Source organism: Mesoplodon bidens (assembly GCF_964165515.1).
Source record: "Mesoplodon bidens genome assembly, chromosome: 14".
Classification (NCBI taxonomy): Eukaryota; Metazoa; Chordata; class Mammalia; order Artiodactyla; family Ziphiidae; genus Mesoplodon; species Mesoplodon bidens.
In genome coordinates, this window is record NC_138170.1 from 58,859,391 (window position 1) to 58,886,102 (window position 26,712).

The 26,712-nt window shown below is 38.6% G+C and overlaps 1 protein-coding gene across 2 annotated transcripts in view; it reads right to left on the minus strand.

The window, feature by feature from the left end:
• RMDN2 (regulator of microtubule dynamics 2) overlaps positions 1 to 26,712 on the minus strand; it is a 57,492-nt gene that overhangs the window by 6,988 nt on the left and 23,792 nt on the right. For both annotated transcript variants that reach the window (XM_081254055.1, XM_081254054.1), the window contains exons 6-10: positions 24,021 to 24,096; positions 22,801 to 22,878; positions 11,133 to 11,231; positions 4,988 to 5,041; positions 4,819 to 4,899 (exon numbers count right to left, since the gene is read on the minus strand). In XM_081254055.1, the coding sequence (XP_081110181.1) occupies positions 4,819 to 4,899; positions 4,988 to 5,041; positions 11,133 to 11,231; positions 22,801 to 22,878; positions 24,021 to 24,096 (388 nt within the window). The remainder of the gene's footprint in view (positions 1 to 4,818; positions 4,900 to 4,987; positions 5,042 to 11,132; positions 11,232 to 22,800; positions 22,879 to 24,020; positions 24,097 to 26,712) is intronic.

Here is a 26,712-nt window from a genome sequence, read left to right on the forward strand (position 1 = left end):
ATTTTTAAGATCAACTTAAAGAATACAGCTAAGGCCATTACATACTGAGAAAGCTTAGAAATATATATTTCGAATGCAGATAAATAGAAGGTAGGAGACAAAAGAGTAGAAATAGGAGGGTGTAAACAGAGTAACATTGCCTGCCTATAATTCATGAAATGTCTGTTCAGACTTTATTTTTTTTTTGTATAGGAAGAATTAATTCTCCAGGCATGGATAGCACAGATGAGTTAATGCATAAGATATACATTTAAACCAGAAAGAAATAGGCAAATATGAATTTCTAACAAATGAGACCCTGGACAACACTGCTGGATTTTGGTAAGTGATCCAGCCACCCCTCTGAGTTGTAGCATCCCTAGAACAGGAAGACAGGTGAAGAGTTGTGGACTAACTATACTTTCTAAACTTACCTGAAAAACCGATGTCTTAATTAAGATAATCAAATATGAGGTCTTAATTAAGATAGAACATTTAAAGTAGAATTAGGATTTTAGGGAATTCCCTGGTGGTCTAGTGGTCAGGACTTGGCATTCTCACTGCCGGGGCCCTGGGTTCGATCCCTGGTTGGGGAACTAAGAACCTACAAGCTGCGTGGTGCAGCCAAAAAAAAAAAAAAAAAATTAGGATTTTATTATTAAGAGTGGTTACTAAGGAGAGTGATGATTCTCAATCTATAGAACAGGTTGGAAATGCAGCCCAGGACTTAAACTACAGGTAGTTTCAAAGACAACTATACCACTTGCTAAATATAAAGAAGTTCTTTACTTTCTGCCCTCCCAGAGGCATCTTCTCCCTGTGGTTGTTTCTGGTACATTGTATTTACTGTCCAATAAGAGTTTGTTTGCCTTAGAAGAGCGATTAATGTCACTTCAAAATAACAATTTTAAAAGTTTTTTTCTTTACTGGATTAGCACATCCCTCATTGTAGCACAACATATCACACAATGCTTTTTATATTTGCACTTTCTCAGTGTGCTCTGAGTCAACCACTTGGACTCTTCCTTCAGGCAAACAATTTTCAGGCTGCCAGGTTGCTGTTATTTCATTCAGTGATCATTCTCACACTGCCTTAGACACAGGAATCCCTTTTATTTTAAAAGAAGGAATGTTTCTCAGGAGCTGACATTACCTATCTAGGGTCAAGAAAAGTCCACATGAATAATAAAATACTGTGATTTCAGCTTCTGGAACTGTAAAGTGGCTTATGTGCATGAATCTGGGCTCTAGAGGCCCAAGGGCTGACATTCCCGATATTAAGTGCAGTATGATGAGCTCCAAGCTCCCTGATAAGGACAGAAGTCACGTTCACAAATGACTGCGATGCCAGGAAGAGGGTACGAGTGCCACAGAAAGAAGCACAAATGTTATGCAAGTTCACAGGAGGGAGAGAAAACCGATGGCTGGGCTGCCTTCGCTGTAATGAGGGCCAATGCTAGATATTTTGGAAATAAATAAGTGGGTCAGCAGAATCACTAATGGGATATACTTCAACCTGGAAAACCTTTACAGAGAGAGTGGGTACTATAGATAACTTGCCTCATTCTATTTTCTAACTGAAAAAGAAATTGAGATATTCCTGACAGTACATTAACCACTTGAAAAAAAACCGCTAGGAATACAAATCACTGGAAAAAATAAGTAATGTGGGAAATATTTGCTAAGGCTGTTTTGCTTATTACATAAATAGTTCCACACTGCTCAGCTTTCTTAGTTACATTTATTAGCGGTTCTACTTATTATTACTATTAGCACTATTACTGAGTCTTCCTACCAGGACTTACTGAGTCCTTGTTATATGCCAGGCAGTACATTTGGCACTGGGAACAGAGTGGTGAATGAGACACACCTGGCTGCTGCTTTCATGAACCAACCGCACAAATAACTATATAATCACAACTGTGCTAAATGACATGAAGGAAAAGTATGAGGTACTTTCTTGCCTGGGAGTGTCAAGGAAATCTTTCCTGAAGAAATGACATTTCTGGTGAGGCTTGAAGGATGAATAGGAATAAAGCTGGTGAAGGGAATGGAGGGTCTGTAGGGGAATGTTTCCAAGAGGGAACACTGTGCCCCAAGGGCGCAAGGCGGGAAAGAACACAGTGTAGAGGAGGGGAGAGAGGGGAACATATGAAGCTTAAGAGATTGGTAGGCGCTAGATCAGAGCCCTGAAGGGCATGCTAAAAATTTTGAACTTCATCCTAAAAGCAAAAGGTTTTCAGGCAGGGAAGTGACATGCGAAGTTTATGTTTAATCTGTGGCTTTGGGTGATATTGGGAGCCAAGAATGACTGGGCAGGGGGCAAGAAGCTGTGAGACCAGTTGGGAGGCTCTCATGATCGTAGCTCAGGTGAAAGAGGGTGGTGCCCTGCTTGGAGTGGTGGGTGGAGAGCGAGCGAGCGAGCGAGACAGAGAGAGAGAGAGAGAGAGAGAGAGAGAGAGAGAGAGAGAGAGAGAGAGAGAGAGAGCAGTTGGATGTCTCAAGGCATGTATTAGAAGAACTACGAGAGGGCTTCCCTGGTGGTGCAGTGGTTAAGAATCTGCCTGCCGATGCAGGGGACACAGGTTCGAGCCCTGGTCCGGGAAGATCCCTCATGCCACGGAGCAACTAAACTCGTGCGCCACAACTACTGAGCCTGTGCTCTAGAGCCCACGAGCCACAATTACTGAGCCCGCGTGCTGCAACTACTGAAGCCCGCACGCCTAGAGCCGGTGTTCCGCAAAAAGAGAAGCCACCGCGATGAGAAGCTCGTGCACCGCAACGAAGAGTAGCCCCCCGCTCGCTGCAACTAGACAAAACCTGCATGCAGCAATGAAGACCCAACACGGCCAAAAATGAGTAAATTTAAATAAATAAATTAAAAAAATAAAAAGAAGAACTACGAGAACTTGGTGACTGGGTAGACATCCGGGTTTGGGGGCTGAGGGATAAGGATGTGTCAAGGATCATTCCCAGCTTTTCTAACTGGGTGGGTGGAGGTGCTATTTACTAAGAGGGGCAGATGAAGGAAGAGCAGCTGCAAAGGCCTGAGGACTAGTTGAGTGTGAGATGTCTGTGAGTCATCCAAGCGGAGATGTCAAGCAGGACGTTGGATAATCAGGTCCAGACTCAGAGGAGAGGTCTAGAGACGCAGGCACATAGTATTTGAAGCCATGGAGGATAGGTTTGGCAGGTAGGGAGGAGGAAAGGGGAGAGAAGACTTAGGGACCAAGGATCAAACCCTGAAGCTGGTCAATATTAGCCCTCCTGTGAGAGCACTGAATGTCATGCATAAACATCTGCATATCAAACCAGGTACCTCGCTATCATATTGTATTTTAATCTCATATTCTAATAAGAATGCACAGACACTCAGTTTAAAAGGACTGCATGTAACCCAAACTGGCATCGTTCAGGAGAGATGTAAAAGACAGTAGGGTCCCAACCACTAACACGGAGCAAGCAACGAGAGGGACAAAATCTGTTCGCTGCCGAAAAAGTTCCACAAACTGTCTTTTAGATGAAGAGTGCTGTTTTATATTTCCTATTCACCAATGGAGCCAACTGGGGATTAGAGTTAGAAGGATAATGAACCCCGTAGGAAATCCCAAACATAGAAGCAGGCCAAGCCCTTGCGCAGGTGGCTGCTGATGAGCCGTGTATAGAGACACAGGCATCCCTGAACCTGGAAGGTCCTGGGCAGGCCTTGTTTCACTTCCCTTTTCCAGACTTATTTCCCATAACTGCCCTGAATACTCCTTCCACTCCAGGCAAACAAACCTTTGCTTTTCCACCTGTGTGCTTCTGTTCACGGCCCGTGACGTGCTTCGCCCACACCTCCACGTTATATGCGTCTTTCCAGGTCCACCTCTGATGCTAGCTGATCTCTTCCAGGTGAAAATAATTTCCCCCTTTTCAATATGTCCATAACCAATTATTTGTCCCTCTCTGAGCACTTCATGCTTTCTACTCTGAGCTCCCTTTCTTTGGATATATACCTTATGTTCCCTTCTAGGCTACAAGCTCCTAGAGGGCAGTGGGCATGTCTTACGTGTTTATGTTCCAGATCACAACAAACGCTGAAGCCTGTACTACTCCAACAGAGCAGAGGAGGAGTACGTATTTCTGAGGCATTTCTATTCAGTTGCGATTCACAGGCTGATAATGTTTATGTGCTGTGAGAAGGGAGCAGGAAAATATTTATTCATCTCCTTTTGTTCCCGCAATTCCAGTACACAGGAACACAGATCGAATTGTTAATGCTGTGAAACTCCTAAAACTTACAGCACATCCAGAATTCTGAATTAGCTGGAAAAAGGCAAGAAGCAATGCAACACCTTCTTTTTCATTAATGGTGTTCAAAGACCAAGAAAATGTTAGTACATATTTTTTAGTCCTCTTCATGGCCTTGGACAACCACAGCCTGCTGTGCGCTGGGGACTGGCAGTGGCAACTGCACAGAGCCTCCTCCTGCTGTAAGGCGGCAGCCTGTCTAGCTTGTTTGCTGCCCACCCCAGTTTAATCACCAGCTCCCCAGAATTATGCTGTCCTCCACCCTTCCTCGTGGGGCCCTTCCCACTCCCTGCTGTGTAACACCTAACATGCATCACAATGTTTTACCCGCTAGCCCATGATTTGTGTGCTCCTTAAAGATACAAGGGATCCCCTGGGGAAAGGTTACCTATAGCAATTTTTAAAACGTCATAGTACACGTTAAATCCAAGTCAAAATGTTTTAGGATAGCAAAAAACTCCAGATGTATCTAAGCCAGTTGTTCATATTTGAGGCTGGAATCGTACTAATAAAATAATAGTGCTCCTTGTCACCGTGTGGACTTACCTCTTTGGTAACACAAGGAAGCAACACTGCCATATCACAGAACTTCACAGCAGTATCTGTTTGTTCAAGATCAATATAACACTAGAAATGAAAAAATAATCAACATGAAGCGTAATCACATTTTTGTGTAATGAAGTCAAAGTGATCTTAAAACTGTGGTCTTCATTACCTTGGCCAAGAACATGTAATTGGACTTAGAAAACCCAGGGTGTAGTTCTTCGACCTGATTTTCAGAGAAAACAGAAAAGAGAATAACAGAGAAATACGAAAACAATAAGTAAAGAAGATATATTTCAATAAATCAGACATTAACCAAATTGCCCTAAGAATTTAGGATGGTTGTGTCACATGTGAATCATTTTATTAGCTCAAGTATCCTTTGGGTAGAAATATAGCTTTTGAGCTTATCCATTAAAATAGAATTATTACTGTGGTCATAAACCTTACAAAGCAATGAGATACTTTAAGATTTTGGGATTCCTTTGTATAACCATCTTCCTCACTTCCCCTTCTCTATCTTTTGTGGTTTTTCTTTCAGGGACAAAACAACTGGTGATACACTCTCCCCAGGACATGTCCTTACAATCTCTTTGGGAAGCACAAGTAGAGCGTGACTGGTATCACATGGCAAGCATCTTCCACTACATTAATATTTGATTTCTTATGATCTCAACACACTCCATATGAGCTGAATAATAACTGAGGTCCATCACATCAAGTTCTTTTAAAGAAAACGCAGATGCTCAAAATAACTAGTCCAAGTAGCAGACCTCCTTGCAGATTTTAATAAGTGGGTATTATCAAGGTACTTTACCCCTCATCTACTAATGTCTTACGTACCAGTTCCTTTTCTCTATCTCTGGTAAATAAGAATTCCGCCAGGTATATGGTGTTGCTCCTAGAGAGCTCTTCTTAGAACCTAAGTCAATCTTTGCATCGGAGCCAGGTTTTGCTGTTGTAAAGGTCTATGCAAGGAAACTCCCAACCTGACCCGGCCCCCAACACAGAGGGACACAGAACCCAAAAGAAGGACACTTTAAAAAATTTATAAAAATATGCTTGTTTTACAACACACTAACAATCCAGACATTTCCAAAATTAACAAGTGAAAGTTTCTCGGTTAGAATCTTATTCTCAATTACGATCTCAGCCCCCAGGGGTAACCACTACCAACAGTTTGACAAATGCATCCTACAGACATTTTACCAAGTAGAGGAACCCTCCCCCTCCAAAGGGAACTGATTTTTGAAAAAAAACTTTTTAGTGGGACCATTTCCTACCTATTGGTCCAAAACTTTTTCCCCACAACATACCACAGATACATTTTTGTGTTCACATACAAGATCTCCCTCATTGTTTCTGAGAGTTGCATTTCATACGACACATATACCATAATTAAATTAAGCATTCTCCCTTAGACATTCAGACTTATTTTTCACTATTACTAATAATGATCAGCGAACATACTTGTTCCTATATGCTTGTGTGCATGTGATTACATGTGTAGGAGAGATTCCCGGAAGTTGAATTGCTGAGTCAAAGGATACATCCATTTTAAAGATGGATACTAATGGGGGGGAAAGCAAGACCTAGGGTGCTGAGGAGCGTTCCAACACCTTACAGGAGCACATCCCTTGTAAAGGCCATTTACTCTCTACAGAACCCCAAAGAGAAGGGTCCTGGGAGGAAGAGGAGGACAAAGTCTCTTGGGTTGGGAAGCCAGACTGGGTGCACCTCTTTCAGAGGTGAACAGCGTGTGGATCTGGCCTAGAACCTACTAGTGAAACAGCAAGGCTGCGGACAGACTGAAGGAAGTCCAGTCCTGGCCAGAGTCTTGAAAGTCCTGTAGAGCCATCCATGGTGCTGATGGGTTCTGGTCCTCCCACTTCCTCTCTACTTGTCTGGTTATTTCCATTGTAACTCTTTGAGTTTACTAAGTGCATTTCTTGAGCCACGCTAACACAATTTTTGTATATTTACAAAATAAATAAGTCACAGGTATGAAATGTATGGTGTGGGGAATATAGTTAATAATTATGTAATATCTTTGTATGGTGACAGATGGTAACTAGACTTAACATGGTGATATTTTGAAATGTATAGAAATATTGAATCACTATGTTGTGCACCAGGAACTAACATAGTGTAGCAAGCCAATTATGCTTCAAAAACAAACAAACAAACACATAGAGAAAGAGATCAGATTTGTGGTTACCAGAGGTGGGGGTGAGGGTGTTGGGAGGGGAGAGGAATTGGATGAAGGCAGCCAAAAGTTATAACTTCCAGTTATGAGATAGATAGTACTAGGGATGTAATGTACAACAGGATCAATATAATTAACACTGCTTATGTTATATATGAAAGCTAAGACAGTAAATCTTGAGTTCTCATCACAAGGAAAATATTTTTTTTCTATTTCTTTAATTTTGTGTCTACATGAGATGACTGACGTTCACTAAACTTACTGTGATAATCATTTCGTGATGTATGTAAGTCACATCATTACGCTGTACACCTTAAACTTATATAGTGCTGCATGCCAATTAGACTTCAATATAAGTGGAAGAAAAAAAAGGACCTAGAGTAAACTTTATTCGATTGTACATTCTATGTCCAGTAGTTGCCCCAGTTCTGAACAAATCCCATCTAGATAACTTGCCCCAACATATGTACACAGCAGCTTCTTATTTCTTTAATGTTGGCATTTTAATTCTGCATATACACCTTAACACTTATGTCTAATTAACTAGAATGATCATAAATCCGAACATCTCTTTTTGTACTCATGGTTAAAAAAAAAAAAGTCCAAAGGAACATAGGCAGGCTACTAATAACACTTAAGTCCTAAAACGGAGCAGATCCTGACCTTTGCCAAAGGCCTTAGCTGAATAACAAGGAAGGTATTGTTACTCAACAGAATGTTCTGGTTAAGGGGCAGTTTCTAGCTATGCTCTTAAAACACTGTCATAACACCTGGCAGAGAATACTGTACCTGTTTACTTCGTGTTGGTTGTCCAAGTTCCATGGAGGCAGGAGCTGTGTTGGTCATTTCTGTGTTCCCTTCATTTGGACTAGGTATGTGCTTAATAAACATTGCTGAATAAATTAGCTTTGTTTTTAAAACATCTCATAACCTCGCACAGCAGCCCTCTGTCATATCAAGGCACAGAAGACAGCTCTGCAGCTGGTGGTACCACCAAGGAAGACTCAGGGATCATGTGACTGCAAACAGTGAGTGACATCAGGGTAGCCAACATTGCCACACCTGTCATTTACTACACACACCGATCCAGTGGTTCTTAACCATGCCATGGGCTGCACATGAAGGACCTTGAGAACTTTAAAAACGCTGATCAAGCTTTAAAAACACTTACCATATGACCCCACAATTCCACTCCTAGGTATTTATCCAAGAAAATTTAAAACATGTCTACACAAAAGCTTGCAAATGAATGTTCATAGAAGCTTTATTCATAACAGCCCCAAGCTGGGAACAACTAAAACATCCACCAGTAGGTAAATGCATAAGCAAATTGTGGTATATCCATATGATAGAATATTACTAGGCAAACAAAAAGAACTACAGATACCCTCAATAAAATGACTGCATCTCAAAACATTATGCTGAGCAAAAGAAGCCAGACACACACAAAGTACAAACTCTAAGATTCCATTAATACGAAATTTTAGAATAGGCCAAACTAAGCTATAGTGACAGAAAGCAGATCAGTGGTTGCCTGGGGCACGAGGCAGGGGTAACTGACAGCAAAGGGGCAAAGATAGCCCTTTAGGGTGATGGAAATGTTCTATATGTTGAAATGGAGATGGTTATGTGAGTATACAAATTTGTCAAATTTCACTGAACTACACATAAAATGGGTATATTTGATTGTATATAAACTATACCTTAATATATTCAGAGATTCTGAAATAATTAGTCTGGGTTGTGGCCTGGGCTGGCATTTTTTAAAGCTCTCCAGATGATTCTAAGGTATAGACAAGGTTAAAAACCACTGACCGAGGGAATCATGCCATAATTTCGGATGAGGTGGGAAGAATGCTATAGCTTGAAAAAATTCCAGCAGGGAATTCACAGATGACTCCTGGTCTAAAACCACCTCCCTAGATGCTTTGAGACTGTGGAGGACCAGATTTCACCTGTTATATGAGCAAAATAATAGCAACATTTATTTTCAGTTAGTGCATTTAATGTGCTAGACCCTGGGCCCAGAAAATTACATGCATTATTTTATGTAACTTTCACAAAAACCAGATAAAGTAGGTATTATTATGCCTACTTTACAGATGAAAAATTTATGATTGGGAGAAATAAACATGCCCATGTCGTACATATAGGAAAAGGTTCGGGTCTCAAACAGTCTGATTCCAAAGCCAGTGCTCTTGATCTCTATAGGACTGAACTGGATGGTTCTGGGGACTCATTTCTGTGAACACTCTTTGGAGGCATGGAGTGGGTGCAGAAGTTCTACAGTCTGGGTTCCAATGACGTGACTCCCTGTTGGGACCAGGGGGTTGCCCACTCTCCTGGGGTGTGGGATCCAAGGTATGCGCTGCTTCCTTTTCCACTCCTCCCCATCCCAGATTTCTTAGTTCCTCCATGGCTTAGCCTCCTCAGTACCCTCAGGTGTTGCAGTCAATACAGGGAGAAGCATTCCTGATGCCTTCTCGCCCTCTTGACAAACACCATGGAATGCATTTCAGACAATCTAAGTCATAACTAAATGGTGAGGTCGCAAAGATGGTCTGCCAAGGTGTTTACATTTTAATGAAGTTAAAACTCTGTGAGCTTTTATTGAGCACTTACGAGTTGCTGGGCATTCTCTAAGCAATTTGCTTGTATTAACTCATTTAATCTTCACAACAACACTATGAAGTGTTGTTCACAACAACTTCACAACAACAACTATAACCTCCATGTTACTGATTAAATTGAGAGAGAGAAAGAGAGATTAAGTACTTGCTCAGTGTTAATCCACCAGTAAGAAGTAGAACTGGGATTTAACCAGGTGCTCTGGTTCTAGAGTTTGCAATCCTTACCTTACATTACTGTGCCTCTTACTACTTTTATCTGTGTAATACTTCAGGTGCATAAGCACCTTAAGAACTTTTGTGCAGTGTCCTGAAAACCTGACCCTCCAGTTATAACTTTGATACTATGAAAAAATGGGTTTCAAATTCAAATAAATTTTTTTGCTAATGAACATAGCACCTTTTATAAATCATTTATCTTAAATGCACCATGATCTCTATTCTTGTAAAATTTAACATGGGAGAACTAATTCTCAATGGTAGAAAAAAGGTGAAGTGATGATAATGCACTCCTATCTTTGATCTGCCATTGTGTGACACTGGAAAAAATTACATTCCTGAGATCCTGTTTTATTATAAAACAAAAAAGATCACACTAAATAAAAAATAAGAAACATACAGCCCTTGTACTTGTATTCCCATACTTTTTTCCATTGGGCTCATGCTTGATTTTAGAATACTTATTTTTTCACTGTTCAGAGAAGTGCAATGCAACATATTTGCCATCTTAGATTATATGATCTCTAAGCTCTCTCTCAGTTCTACAAAATCAATCCCTAAAATATAACAAAAAATATTAGCCTGTATAATATGTTGGATAATTACCAAAATCAGAGCCTGATTTTGTCACAAATCTGAAGTAGGCAGGTGGTGAAAGAAAAAAAATCTTAGTATCTATAAGATTCCATAATTGGTTCCAGAGAAAGATGAAGAGATTAGCCCAACAGGAAGTTGGTTAAATGGGTGGATGTATTACACATTTTCATGTGTGCATACACACACATTACTATTTAGAGTTTTATCAGCATAGCAATTGTACATTTTAAGACAGGAATGAAAATACTGGTTTGGTCTGATGCCCCACAAATGTTCCATAGAACTGTCTGCAATTCATAGAGTGACTTTTTAAATACCTCCTCTTCTTGGCAACTTTTAGTTCTTTAAGATGAAACTGGTTCTATATTAGGATAATGAGGAGTATTTAGGACCAAGTCTAATAATCAGGGCATGAATGCTTTTGCACATATTCACACGACCTGGAAAGCTACACTGGATTTGGCAGTGAGGGCTGCCACACCCAGGACCTAGGGCATAACTATGATCTAAGAAGTAGTTTGGACATGCCAAAATGAGGACTCAGTCTGGGCTTTCAGTTAGAAATCAACAAATGGAGAAGAGAAAGATTTCCTTGACAGCAAGGGTAGGAGAGCCTGGTGCAGATAGGAGCCAGTTTGACACTGAAATAATGGATAGACAAAATATACCTTAAGGAAATTTTGCAAAGCTTCTTGTACAGTTGAGGATGGTATTTTTCCAAACAGAGTAGCAGCCATTTTTTTCTCAATCCAGCTCAGTTTTGAGACCTGCAAATATAGAGCAAATCACTCTTAGAAAGTTGTTCACCTTTTGAATGAATAATCTCTCTCCAGTTAGATGAGTGTGAGATATCACTCTTATGGCATTAATATTTTGCCTTCCTTTTTTCATAATTCTAACAAACTGTGAGCTTTAAAAGCATTGGTTACCAAACCAATTTGAAATACTCATAAGGTTTGTGTCCAAGGAGGGAAAAAGGGGGTGGGGCTGGGATTAATGCTGATCCTCTTTGTTCATGTGCTTCTTCTTTTTTTTTTTTGCGGTATGCGGGCCTCTCACTGTTGTGGCCTCTCCCGTTGCGGAGCACAGGCTCCGGACGCGCAGGCTCAGCGGCCATGGCTCACGGGCCCAGCCGCTCCGCGGCATGTGGGATCTTCCCGGTCATGTGCTTCTTGATCTTGAGCTGACGCATAGTATTTCTTTGCACAGGGCATAGTAGCTACAAGACCCTACCTTTGCTCTCTTGCCACCTTTTCCATGCTGCCAACCTGACGTAGAATGCAGCATCTCAGAAATGTAAACAAAACGAGGATCCTTAACTCACGAGGAGTGTACAGTGAGGGCCTGGTATAAATATTTATAATTCAGGAGAATTTTTTTTAAACTTGATCAACACCAAAATTAAACCTCATATTACCATTTGTTTTTTGCTTTCTTTTTAAATTTTTTCACTTTTCTCAAATATGAATAATAGATATATAACATAAAAGATTAAAAGGATTCAGGGGACTTCCCTGGTGGTGCAGTAGTTAAGACTCCACACTTCTAATGCAGGGGGTCCGGCTTCGATTCCTGGTCAGGGAACTAGATCCCACATGCATGCCGCAACTAAGAGTTCTCATGCCACAACTAAGGACCCGGCGAACCACAACTGAGGAGCCCACCTGCCACAATTAAGGAGTCTAGGTGCTGCAACTAAGGAGCCAGCGAGCCGCAACTAAGGAGCACACATGCTGCAACTAAGAAGCTGGTGAGCCACAACTGAGGAGCCTGAGAGCTGCAACTAAGGAGCCCGCTGGCCACAACTAAGACCCAGTACAACCAAATAAATAAATAAATAAATAAATAAATAAATAAATAAATAAAATATTTTAAAAAAAGATTCAGAAATGAATTCTTAAAAGGGTACTATGCTCTCCCAATGCCATCAAGTGTCTTCCTTCCTAATGCCATCTTCTAGGGTTCTAGGTAGCCATTAACCTCTATTTAAAAAAAAATATTCCATCAATATTTTATAATAACTATACATGGAGTGTAACCTTTAAAAATTGTGAATTACTATCTTGTACACCTGAAACTGACATAATATTGTACATCAACTTTAGCTCAATAAAAAAAGAAAAGAGGTACAAACTGCTATATATAACATAAATAAGCTACACGGATACACTGTACATCACAGGAAATATAGTCAATATTTTATAACTTGCAATGGAGTATAATCTATAAAAACTATGTTCACTACGTTCTACACCTGAAACTAAGGTAATATTGTAAGTCAACTATACTTCAAAGAAAATACGATCCCCCCAAAATTATTCCCTCACTTTTCTATATAATGTTAATTTATTGCTATGCTTATTTTTGCTTTTTTTGAACTTGAAAAAAAAAGATACGCTGTTTATTTCCTTCTTTGACTTATTGTTTTCACTTAGCATTATAGTTTTAAGATTTCATCCAGATTGATGAGAGTAACTGAAGTTCAGTCACTTAAACAACTCTGAGATATTCCATCATTTAAACACACATCAATGATTTTTCATCCACTTTTTAAAATTGTTTACAATAACAGATAATTTATTATTCAACAAAAACTGAGGCATAAGGACTCAAGTAAAGAAAGTAACACAAAATATTTTACAAGGGACCTTGAAGACAGAGCCCAACTAAAACAAAACTAATGCTTTACCATATACTACAATAAGGATTGAAAAAACAAATTTTTCCATTCCACATTCATAAATACATTGGAATTTTTTTATACAGCAGGCTCTTATTAGTCATCAATTTGATACACATCAGGGTATACATGTCAATCCCAATCGCCCAATTCATCACACACACCCCCCACCCCCCAGCCGCTTTCCCCCCTTGGTGTCCATACGTTTGTTCTCTACACCTGTGTCTCAATTTCTGCCCTGCAAACCGGTTCATCTGTACCATTTTTCTAGGTTCCACATATATGCGTTAATATATGATATTTGTTTTTCTCTTTCTGACTTACTTCACTCTGTATGACAGTCTCTAGATCCATCCACGTCTCAACAAATGACCCAATTTCGTTCCTTTTTATGGCTGAGTAATATTCCATTGTATATATGTACCACATCTTCTTTACCCATTCATCTGTCGATGGGCATTTAGGTTGCTTCCATGACCTGGCTATTGTAAATAGTGCTGCAATGAACATTGGGATGCATGTGTCTTTTTGAATTATGGTTTTCTCTGGGTATATGCCCAGTAGTGGGATTGCTGGATCATATGGGAATTCTGTATTTAGGTTTTTAAGGAACCTCCATACTGTTCTCCATAGTGGCTGTATGAACTTACATTCCCACCAACAGTGCAAGAGGGTACCCTTTTCTCCACACCCTCGCCAGAATTTGTTGTTTGTAGATTTTCTGATGATGCCCATTCTAACTGGTGTGAGGTGATACCTCATTGTAGTTTTGATTTGCATTTCTCTAATAATTAGTGATGTTGAGCAGCTTTTCATGTACTTCTTGGCCATCTGTATGCCTTCTTTGAAGAAATATCTATTTAAGTCTTCTGCCCATTTTTTGGATTGGGTTGTTTGTTTTTTTAATATTGAGCTGCATGAGCTGTTTATATATTTTGGAGATTAATCCTTTGTCCATTGATTCGTTTGCAAATATTTTCTCCCATTGAGGGTTGTATTTTCATCTTGTTTATGGTTTCCTTTGCTGTGCAAAAGATTTGAAGTTTCATTAGGTCCCATTTGTTTATTTTTGTTTTTATTTCCATTACTCTAGGAGGTGGATCAAAAAAGATCTTGCTGTGATTTATGTCAAAGAGTGTTCTTTCTATGTTTTCCTCTAAGAGTTTTATAGTATCTGGTCTTACATTTAGGTCTTTAATCCATTTTGAGTTTATTTTTGTGTATGGTGTTAGGGAGTGTTCTAATTTCAGTCTTTTACATGTAGCTGTCCAGTTTTCCCAGCACCACTTATTGAAGAGGCTGTCTTTTCTCCATTGTATATCCTTGCCTCCTTTGTCATAGATTAGTTGACAGTAGGTGTGTGGGTTTATCTCTGGGCTTTCTATCTTGTTCCATTGATCTATGTTTCTGTTTTTGTGCCAGTACCATATTGTCTTGATTACTGTAGCTTTGTAGTATAATCTGAAGTCAGGGAGTCTAATTCCTCCAGCTCCGTTTTTTTCCCTCAAGACTGCTTTGGCTATTCAGGGTCTTTTGTGTCTCCATACAAATTTTAAGACTTTTTGTTCTAGTTCCATAAAAAATGCCATTGGTAATTTGATAGGGATTGCATTGAATCTGTAGATTGCTTTGGGTAGTATAGTCATTTTCACAATATTGATTCTTCCAATCCAAGAACATGGTATATCTCTTCATCTGTTGGTATCATCTTTAATTTCTTTCATCAGTGTCTTAGTTTCCTGCATACAGGTCTTTTGTCTCCCTAAGTAGGTTTATTCCTAGGTATTTTATTCTTTTTGTTGCAGTGGTAAATGGGAGTTTCCTTAATTTCTCTTTCAGATTTTTCATCATTAGTGTATAGGAATACAAGATATTTCTGTGCATTAATTTTGTATCCTGCAACTTTACCAAATTCATTGATTACCTCTAGTAGTTTTCTGGTGGCATCTTTAGGATTCTCTATGTATAGTATCATGTCATCTGCAAAAGTGACAGTTTTACTTCTTTTCCAATTTGTATTCCTTTCATTTGTTTTCCTTCTCTGATTGCCATGGCTAGGACTTCCAAGACTATGTTGAATAATAGTGGTGAGAGTGGACATCCTTGTCTTGTTCCTGATCTTAGAGGAAATGCTTTCAGTTTTTCACCATTGAGAATGATGTTTGCTGTGGGTTTGTCGTACATGGCCTTTATTATGTTGAGGTAGGTTCCCTCTATGCCCACTTTCTGGAGAGTTTTTATCATAAATGGGTGTTGAATTTTGACAAAAGCTTTTCTGCATGTATTGAGATGATCATATGTTTTTTATTCTTCAATTTGCTAATGTGGTGTATCACATTGATTGATTTGCGTATATTGAAGAATCCTTGCATCCCTGGGATAAATCCCACTTGATCATGGTGTATGATCCATTTAATGTGTTCTTGGATTCTGTTTGCTAGTATTTCATTGAGGATTTTTGCATCTATATTCAGCAGTGATATTGGTCTGTAATTTTCTTTTTTGGTAGTATCTTTGTCTGATTTTGGTATCAGGGTGATGGTGGCCTCATAGAGTGAGTTTGGGAGTGTTCCTTCCTCCGCAAGTTTTTGGAAGAGTTTGAAAAGGATGGATGCTAGCTGTTCTCTAAATGTTTGACAGAATTCACCTGTGAGGCCATCTGGTCCTGGACTTTTGTTTGTTGGAAGATTTTTAATCACAGTTTCAATTTCATTACTTGTGATTGGTCTGTTCATATTTTCTATTTCTTCCTTGTTCAGTCTTGGAAGGTTATACCTTTCTGAGAAGTTGTCCATTTCTTCCAGGTTGTCCATTTTATTGGCATAGAGTTGCTTGTAGTAGTCTCTTAGGATGCTTTGTATTTCTGTGGTGTCTGTTGTAACTTCTCCTTTTTCATTTCCAATTTTATTGATTTGAGTCCTCTCCCTCTTTTTCTTGATGAGTCTGGTTAATGGTTTATCAATTTTGTTTATCTTCTCAAAGAACCAGCTTTTAGTTTTATTGATCTTTGCTATTGTTTTCTTTGTTTCTACTTCATTTATTTCTGCTCTGATCTTTATGATTTCTTTCCTTCTGCGAACTTTGGGTTTTGTTTGTTCTTCTTTCTCTAGTTTCTTTAGGTGTAAGGTTAGATTGTTTATTTGAGATTTTTCTTGTTTCTTGAGGTAGGCTTGTATAGCTCTAAACTTCCCTTGTAGAACTGCTTTTGCTGCATCCCATAGGTTTTGGATCGTCGTGTTTACAGTCATTTGTCTCTAGGTATTTTTTGATTTCCTCTTTGATTTCTTCAGTGATTGCTTGGTTATTTAGTAATGTACTGTTTAGCCTCCATGTGTTTGTGTTTTTTACGTGTTTTTCCCTGTAATTGACTTCTAATCTCATAGCGTTGTGGTCAGAAAAGATGCTTGATATGATTTCAATTTTCTTAAATTTACTGAGGCTTGATTTGTGACCCAAGATGTGATCTATCCTGGAGAATGTTCCGTGTACACTTGAGAAGAAAGTGTAATTTGCTGTTTTTGTATGGAATGTCCTATAAGTATCAATTAAACCTATCTGGTTTATTGTGTCATTTAAAGCTTCTGTTTCCTTATTTATTTTCATTTTGGATGATCTGTCCATTGGTGTAAGTGAGGTGTTAAAGTCTCCCACTATTATTGTGTTACTGTCGATTTTTTCTTTATAGCTGTTAGCAGTTGCCTTATGTATTGCGGTGCTCCTATGTTGGGTGCATATATATTTATAATTATTATATCTTCTTCTTGGATTGATCCCTTGATCATTATGTAGTGACCTTCCTTGTCTCTTGTAACATTCTGTATTTTAAAGTTTATTTTATCTGATATGAGTATTGCTACTCCAGCTTTCTTTTGATTTCCATTTGCATGGAATATCTTTTTCCATCCCCTCACTTTCAGTCTGTATGTGTCCCTAGGTCTGAAGTGGGTCTCTTGTAGACAGCATATAGATTGGTCTTGTTTTTGTATCCACTCAGCAAGCCTGTGTCTTTTGGTTGGAGCATTTAATCCATTCACGTTTAAGGTAATTATTGATATGAATGTTCCTATGACCATTTTCTTAATTGTTTTGGGTTTGTTTTTGTAGGTCCTTTTCTTCTCTTGTGTTTCCCACTTAGAGAAGTTCCTTTAGCATTTGTTGTAGAGCTGGTTTGGTGGTGCTGAACTCTCTTAGCTTTTGCTTGTCTGTAAAGCTTTTGATTTCTCCCTTGAATCTGAATGAGGTCCTTGCCAGGTAGAGTAATCTTGATTGTAGGTTCTTCCCTTCCATCACTTTAAGTATATCATGCCACTCCCTTCTGGCTTGTAGAGTTTCTGCTGAGAAATCAACTGTTAACCTTATGGGAGTTCCCTTGTATGTTATTTGTCATTTTTCCCTTGCTGCTTTCAATAATTTTTGTCTTTAATTTTTGCCAATTTGATTACTATGTGTCCCAGCATATTTCTCCTTGGATTTATCCTGTATGGGACTCTCTGCACTTCCTGGACTTGGTTGGCTATTTCCTTTCCCATGTTAGGGAAGTTTTCGACAATTATCTCTTCAAATATTTTCTTGGGTCCTTTCTCTCTCTCTTCTCCTTCTGCGACCCCTATAATGCGAATGTTGTTGCGTTTAATGTTGTTCCAGAGATTTCTTAGGCTGTCTTCATTTCTTTTCATTCTTTTTTCTTTATTCTGTTCCGCAGCAGTGAATTCCACCATTTTGTCTTCCAGGTCACTTATCCGTTCTTGTGCCCCAGTTATTCTGCTATTGATTCCTTCTAGTGTAGTTTTCATTTCAGTTATTGTACTGTTCATCTCTGTTTGTTTGTTCTTTAATTCTTCTAGGTCTTTGTTAAACATTTCTTGCATCTTCTCAATCTTTGCCTCCATTCTTTTTCCGAGGTCCTGGATCACCTTCACTAACATTATTCTGAATTCTTTTTCTGGAAGGTTGCCTCTCTCCACTTCATGTAGTTGTTTTTCTGGGGTTTTATCTTGTTCCTTCATCTGGTACATAGCCCTCTGCCTTTTCATCTTTTCTATCTTTCTGTGAGTAGAGTTTTTGTCTCACAGGCTGCAGGATTGTATCTTCTTGCTTCTGCTGTCTGCCCTCTGGTGGATGAGGCTATCTAAGAGGCTTGTGCAAGTTTCCTGATGGGAGGGACTGGTGGTGGGTAGAGCTGACTGTTTCTCTGGTGGGCAGAGCTCAGTAAAATTTTAATCCGCTTGACTGCTGCTGGGTGGGGCAGGTTTCCCTCCCTCTTGGTTGTCTGGCCTGAGGCAATCCAACACTGGAGGCTACCTGGGCTCTTTGGTGGGGCTAATGGCAGACTCTGGGAGGGCTCATGCCAAGGAGTACTTCCCAGAACTTCTGCTGCCAGTGTCCTTATCCCCATGGTGAACCACAGCCACCACCCCCCCACACACCGCCTCTGCAGGAGACCCTCCAACACTAGCAGGTAGGTCTGGTTCAATCTCCCCTGGGGTCACTGCTCCTTCCCCTGCGTCCCCATGCGCACACTCCTTTGTGTGTGTCCTCCAAGAGTGGAGTCTCTGTTTCCCCCAGTCCTGTTGAAGTCCTGCAATCAAATCCCACTAGCCTTCAAAGTCTGATTCTCTAGGAATTTCTCCTCCCTTTGCTGGACCCCCAGGTTGGGAAGCCTGATGTGGGGCTCAGAACCTTCACTTCAGTGGGTGGATTTCTGTGGTATAAGTGTTCTCCAGTCTCTGAGTCACCCACCCAACAGTTATGGGATTTGATTTTACTGTGATCACGCCCCTCCTACAGTCTCATTGTGGTTTCTCCTTTGTCTTTGGATGTGGGATATCTTTTTTGGTGAGTTCCAGTGTCTTCCTGTCAATGATTGTCCAGCAGTTAGTTGTGATTCTGGTGTTTTCACAAGAGGGAGTGAGAGCACGTCCTTCTACTCCACCATTTTGGTTCAGCCATCCACTCTTTTTTCAGTGGACATTTGGAACTTTTCCATTTTTTGCTCTTAGAAACAAGACTGCTACAGGCATTCTTGTACATGCATTCTAAAGCACATTTGCAAGAGTTCCTCTAGGGTAGGCACCATTGTCGTATGGTAGACAATCAAATTTCAGAGGCAATACCCAATTGTTTCCAAGATGGTTGTGCCGATTTGTGCTCCCACAACAATGTAAGAATTCCTATTGCTCCATATTTTTACATCTCATGCTGATAATTTAAAATTTTATCAAATGAGTAGGTATAAAATGGCATCTTATTTTATTGTCATGTACTATTATTTCTAATTCAAGATTTATGGTTTTTAAGCTGTTTTGTTTCTGAATTTCTATTACAATTGCATTATGATCAGAAAACCTATAGGATATCAATTCTTTGAAATTTATTAAGACTTGCTTCATCAATCTTGAGAATGAAAAATGGAGCTGGAGGAATCAGGCTCCCTGACTTCAGACTATACTACAAAGCTACAGTAATCAAGACAGTATGGTACTGGCACAAAAACAGAAAGATAGATCAATGGAACAGGATAGAAAGCTCAGAGGTAAACCCACGCACATATGGTCACCTTATCTTTGATAAAGGAGGCAGGAATGTACAGTGGAGAAAGGACAGTCTCTTCAATAAGTGGTGCTGGGAAAACTGGACAGGGACATGTAAAAGTGTGAGATTAGATCACTCCCTAATACCATACACAAAAATAAGCTCAAAATGGATTAAAGACCTAAATGAAAGGCCAGACACTATCAAACTCTTAGAGGAAAACATAGGCAGAACACTCTATGACATAAATCACAGCAAGATCCTTTTTGACCCACCTCCTAGAGAAATGGAAATAAAGACAAAAATAAACACATGGGACCTAATGAAACTTAAAAGCTTTTGCACAGCAAAGGAAACCATGAACAAGACCAAAAGACAACCCTCAGAATGGGAGAAAATATTTGCAAATGAAGCAACTGACAAAGGATTAATCTCCAAAATTTATAAGCAGCTCATGCAGCTCAATAACAAAAAAACAAACAACCCAATCCAAAAATGGGCAGAAGACCTAAATAGACATTTCTCCACAGAACATATACAGACTGCCAACAAACACATGAAAGGATGCTCAACATCTTTACTCATTAGAGAAATGCAAATCAAAACTACAATGAGGTATCATCTCACACCAGTCAGAATGGCCATCATCAAAAAATCTAGAAACAATAAATGCTGGAGAGGGTGTGGAAAAAAGGGAACACTCTTACACTGCTGGTGGGAATGTGAATTGGTACAGCTACTATGGAGAACGGTATGGAGGTTCCTTAAAAAACTACAAATAGAACTACCATATGACCCAGCAATCCCACTACTGGGCATATACCCTGAGAAAACCATAATTCAAAAAGAGTCATGTACCAAAATGTTCATAGCAGCCCTATTTACAATAGCCCGGAGATGGAAACAACCTAAGTGTCCATCATCGGATGAATGGATAAAGAAGATGTGGCACATATATACAATGGAATATTACTCAGCCATAAAAAGAAACGAAATTGAGCTATTTGTAATGAGGTAGATGGACCTAGAGTCTGTCATACAGAGTGAAGTAAGTCAGAAAGAGAAAGACAAATACTGTATGCTGACACATATATATGGAATTTAAGAAAAAAAATGTCATGAAGAACATAGGCGTAAGACAGGAATAAAGACACAGACCTACTAGAGAATGGACTTGAAGATATGGGGAGGGGGAAGCGTAAGCTGTGACAAAGCGAAAGAGTGGCATGGACATATATACACTACCAAACGTAAGGTAGATAGCTAGTGCGAAGCAGCCACATAGCACAGGGAGATCAGCTCGGTACTTTGTGACCGCCTGGAGGGGTGGGATAGGGAGGGTGGGAGGGAGACACAAAAGGGAGGGGATATGGGAACATATGTATATGTATAACTGATTTAATTTGTTATAAAGCAGAAAAAAAAATCTCAGAAAAAAAAAGACTTGCTTCATGACCTCATATATGGTTTTGTAAACATTCAACATATGCTCGAAAATGTGTATCCTCTAATAGCTAGATACATATTTTCATCTATGTTTATTAGATCAAGGTTATTAAATGTAAGGCTCCAATCAATGTTTTACATACTTTTTAAATGTCTTTTGTTCTATTAATTACCAAAAGAAGGAGATAAAAATTCACCACTACGTGGTATCCTTACTTCCCTTTCATGTCTTTTTATCTCTCCTTCATATTTTCTATCTCTTTGTTCCTCTGTGCTGCTTCCAGGCAACATTTTCAGATTTGTCTTAAAGTTTGTTAATTCTCTCTTTAGTCGGGCCTATCTACTACCAAATCTTTCCATTGAGTTTTCTTTTAATGACAAATAATATACTTTTTATATCAAAAATTGTTCCATTTTTTGAAATCTACCTGGTCATTTTTGTAGTCTCATGCTCCTCATCCATTTTTCCCCTAATTCATTTTAGTTTTAAAAACACATTATGTGTAGGTAGCTGTTTAATATTCTGTATTCCATGTTTCCAAAATCTGAAGTCCTTTCAGATATACTTCTGTTCTCTTTTTTTTGTTTCTTTTGACTGTCATTTATGATGGCTTGTTTCTTTGTATATATTCTATTATTTTTCACTGTGAGCTCAACTCTGCAAGAATGTTCTAAGGCTTGTGTGTGAAGATACAATCCTCCAGGAAGGATTAGCATTACCTTCTGCTATTTGTCTATGGCATGAAGATCAGGTTCCATTTGGAATTAAAATTTCCTTCTTGGGCTTTTTAAGCCTAACTGTATAGTGTACATTCAAGTTCCAGACTCATGAGGTTGGGTCAATGGTTTTTAAATCTTAGGGAAGTCCCCTATCTTCATGAAGACTCAGATTCTTAATATTTAAAACTGGCATAATAAAAACTGCTTACAGGGTTGTTAAAAGGATGAAATGTGATAAGAAATATAAAATATAAAATGCACATCTGACATATATAGCAGGTATTCAGTAAAAGCAAACCTCCTGCTTCATCCCTAATCCTCTACAAGCCACAATTAAAAAGCTTCCTCTTTTGCCTATCCCAATTTTCTCATTCAGAAAGAGCAGTTCTCTTCAGGGTAATTTTTTTATGTAGCTGTTAAGATATATTTTCACATTCTGTTAACTTTCCATAAACAGGTGTCATTTAACACATTGGGTCTTAGAATCACCAGCTGCCTTTATTATATTTCTATATGTCTTACGTCCCCTTCTAAATAAAGTTTCTTGAAGAAAAGGACAGCGAGCACATAATTTATGCTTAATAAACTCTGATAAAGGAAAAAAGTTCTCCCACAAAATAGAGCAGTGCACCAATACAGGGTGCATGGGTACTGGTGGCTGATCACCATCTGAGAAAAAGCACATTTAAAGGGAGACAGTGTGACTGCCGCAAGGGGAAATGGAAAGGCAGTAAAGAAAAGAATACATGCATTTATAAAATCATATATTGTGTACACACAATATATGATTGTGTGTACACACAAAATATATAAATTTATAAACTCAAAATATGTACTAATTTCATCATTTTCTCTATAGCAGGCACTAGGTAAAACAATAAAAGAGTAAGTCACTGAAAGTGTATCATATAATCAGAGTACATTCAAATAAGCTTTACAGATAAAAGCTTTCAACTTACAGTGTAACAGTATCTTCCCTTGAGGTAATACAAAAAGGGTTCTTCAGGTAAAAATTCGATTGCTTTATCTAGATGCTCCTGAAAGAAAATCCAAAAGAAATATCTCCCAAGTTTCAGGTAGTGTTGAGTAGAACTCTGCCTAGTAAATTCAAAGGGACTTTATAATGTTGTTTTGTCTCCCTCCTCAATCTTTATCATTAATACAATTAAGCTTCTCAATAACTCAATCATCAAAATGCTCACAACTAGAACCAGAACTGTGATTATGATTTAATAAGGCTACAGAAAACGTCACCTTAAAAATAGAAAACATCCAAGTCACATTTTTGTCTGCCCATGACTTGCCCACCTAATACTTATTGATTGAGAGGCAAACTTACAAATGTCATATGATGTGGGTATAATGGAGAAAAAAATAGCAGAACTAGGTGAGAGAAGAATCTACTCCCCTGACATTGTCAAATGGTTATAGGAAGCTGGAAAACAAAGAACTCTCTGCCCATTCCTAAAATTATTGACCCTGAGGGGTTATTTACTGAACAATTACAACTACAGGCACATGATACATAATGAGTATGCGCATTACTTATTTTATTCATCTATCATGGCAAATTTAAGCCCTAGATTGAATTCTACTCCTCCCAGCAAATCAATATGTATTAAATATTAACTAATTAGTGCCAGTCATGTTTATGATGTTGGTGTGCTCATGACTAAAAGGCTAAGCCTCTACCTTTAAAAAAATAATACTCGGGCTTCCTTGGTGGCACAGTGGTTGAGAGTCCGCCTGCCGATGCAGGGGACGCGGGTTTGTGCCCCGGCCCGGGAGGATCCCACATGCCACGGAGCGGCTGGGCCCATGCGCCACGGCCGCTGAGCTTGTGCGTCTGGACCCTGTGCTCCGCAACGGGAGAGGCCGCGACAGTGAGAGGCCCGCGTACCACACACACACACACACACACACACACACAAAATAATAATAATAATAATAATAATAATACTCATCTACTATGTGACTTCCTTCAGGATCTATAATAATAATAATAATCCTTAATCACCCAAAGAGTTTGTTTCTTTTTTGGCACAGTACTATTTAAAGGCTGTCATTTCATTTAAGTAAAAAAGATAAATTCCTAGAGATAAACCTGTTGAATAATTTGATTTATACCTGTGAATGGAACATACAGCTACAGTAAAACATTTTTAATATCAAGAAATACCTTGAAGCGATATCCATAGTTAATTTTGTTTTGTAAGCCCTCAAACTCAGATACATAGCCACACAAAACCGCATACCTGAAAAGGATAAAAACAGTGGACATTGTGTAAACTTTTAATCAAATACCATGAAATTTAACATTTAAAAAAAATCTGTAAACCATTCATTAATATTTAACAAAAGTATTCATATTGATGAATAAATAACCAATGTTTGACATTAACATGAGGCCAGTTTCTTCAGCTGTACCTGGGGATACTAACACCATCTATCTCATATGTGTGCTATGAGGGTAAAATATCTAAAACGTAATCGCTTACAATAGTATCTGGCCTGGAGTGAGTTCCAAGAAAGATTAGCTGCTGCCATCACCTTCATCAACATCAGAGTCACAAAGAGACCCTCAGAAAAGTCTATTCACATAAGTATTAACCTGAAAAATACACTGTGTCAACAGATTCCTGCTTCTCTTTCATAAAAATAAAAAGTTCAAGGCTCCCTTAACGTCATTTGAAAATTAAAATAAATATCATGACTAAAAACAAATGCTAAAATCAAAGGTAATTTTAGAATATGTTTTTTCAAAAATTCCCCATGTCCTTCAATCCTTCCTTGGAAACACTGCATTCATTACTAGAAGAGTGCATCCCATGGATTCTTTACTTTTTTTCCCTTGGGAATATAAAATTTACATAAATAAATATTTGACTATAAATTATGTACACTATTTGTTCAGCAACTTGCTTCCTCTAAAAATTGGGCACAATATTTGTTCAGCAACTTGCTTCCTCTAAAAATTGGGCACATATTACTTTTTACGTTCAGACTGTTTCTGTCTGTGCAAAAGTATTCAGAGTGTTTCTGTCTGAGGCAAAATATTCATTTACCTAAATAATTCAAAAGTAGGTCTTAATTTTCACTTGCATTGTCATAACTGAAATGAAAAATGTAATTTTGGGTGTTATTTATCTTGATTGTTCCTGTAGATACACATAACTTTCAAATAAAAAATAGAAGTGAACAATTTTCTTAATTTGGAACAGTTAGACCATTCCTGAACACAAAAGATCACATAATTCACACAACTTATGCACAACCAATAAAATGGCCACTTTTCAGTTATAAGTTTTTTGACTTCTTAATTTTCATTAGAAAATCAATAATCTCCTAACAGTAGAAGCAAGAGTTATGACAAAAGCAACCTATTATGATCTGAGAACTTACCTAGATTAGGAGATACTACTTAAATTACTATCTTAAATACTATCTTAAATTACTATAATACATTTATCACAACTGTACTAATATTGATATACAATATTGAAAATTTTCAAAATGAACCAATATTAATATATTATTGTTAACTAAACTCCATGCTTCATTCTAATTTCCATCTGTTTTTCCCTCACGTCCTTAAATTTTTTTTTTTTTTTTTCTTTTTGCGGTATGCGGGCCTCTCACTGTTGTGGCCTCTCCCGTTGCGGAGCACAGGCTCCGGATGCGCAGGCCCAGCGGCCATGGCTCACGGGCCCAGCCGCTCCGCGGCATATGGGATCCTCCCAGACCGGGGCACGAACCCGTATCCCCTGCATCGGCAGGCGGACTCTCAACCACTGCGCCACCAGGGAGGCCCCACGTCCTTAAATTTTGACATTTTCCTCTCCATCCCTCCTTCCATATTTATCCCTCTTAATTCACCTTGTTCAGTATCTCTTTCAACATGTGAAAATCTTTTAATTACTATTGTCATCCATCAAACACCCTGTTCCTCCTAATTTTGCATCACTTGCAACATTTATAATCATACCTTCCACATCTTCACCCACTGAAGAAAATTACTGAACACACTAGTGTCTAAGAACTAGACCTGGAACTCTAGAATCATGATATTGTCAACAGTTATCCTTTTGAATGATTGAGGTTCAAACCCTTCTGCCAGCATGGGTGACAAAGAACCTTGCCCATATTTTAACATCTTGTCCCCAAGAATATTATGAGTGAACTTGCCTTAAAGCCTTCCTTAAATCCAGATATATTAGCTCAATTTCCCTACTCTATCTACTAGCAAAGAAAAAACAGATCATCTCACATTTTTAGAAAAATCTGTTGAGTCTTCTTGAACTTCATCACTCACAGAAAACCCAACTAACTATTTGTGCTGTAATCAAAGGAAAAGATTCTGTGTTCACTGATCTATAGTGGTGGAATCAATCTTCTATTTTTTGAAAATCAGAACAACTTATGCACATCTCTAGCTTTTACAGAGCTCTCTCAGCATGTTCTTTCCAAGTTACTCTGAGTGAAGAAAAAGAAAAAAGAAAAAAACGTGACTTAAGAAAACCATTATATGAAATATGTACATTTTCCCTTATAAATAATCTGTCACCAGAGTCTTATGTTTTTCATAATCATTTTGAAGTCTGCTTCTTTCAAGTCTAAAGTATTATTTATCTTCCTACATGTCATAAATTCAAAGTTTACCTGAACCACTTTTCCTCAAAGGATCATCATTTCTTTTCTGGCAATCAATCCCACCTATATCTGCATGTATGTGTTGTTGTTTTTCACACTGTTTATCTTGGAAAATGTAATTTAAAATTTTATTTTGTAAACTCTCAGGTTGATGGGAACTATGAAGAAAATTAACACACAATATGGTCTATTACCTCCATCTAGAGGTTGTTCTAACTATG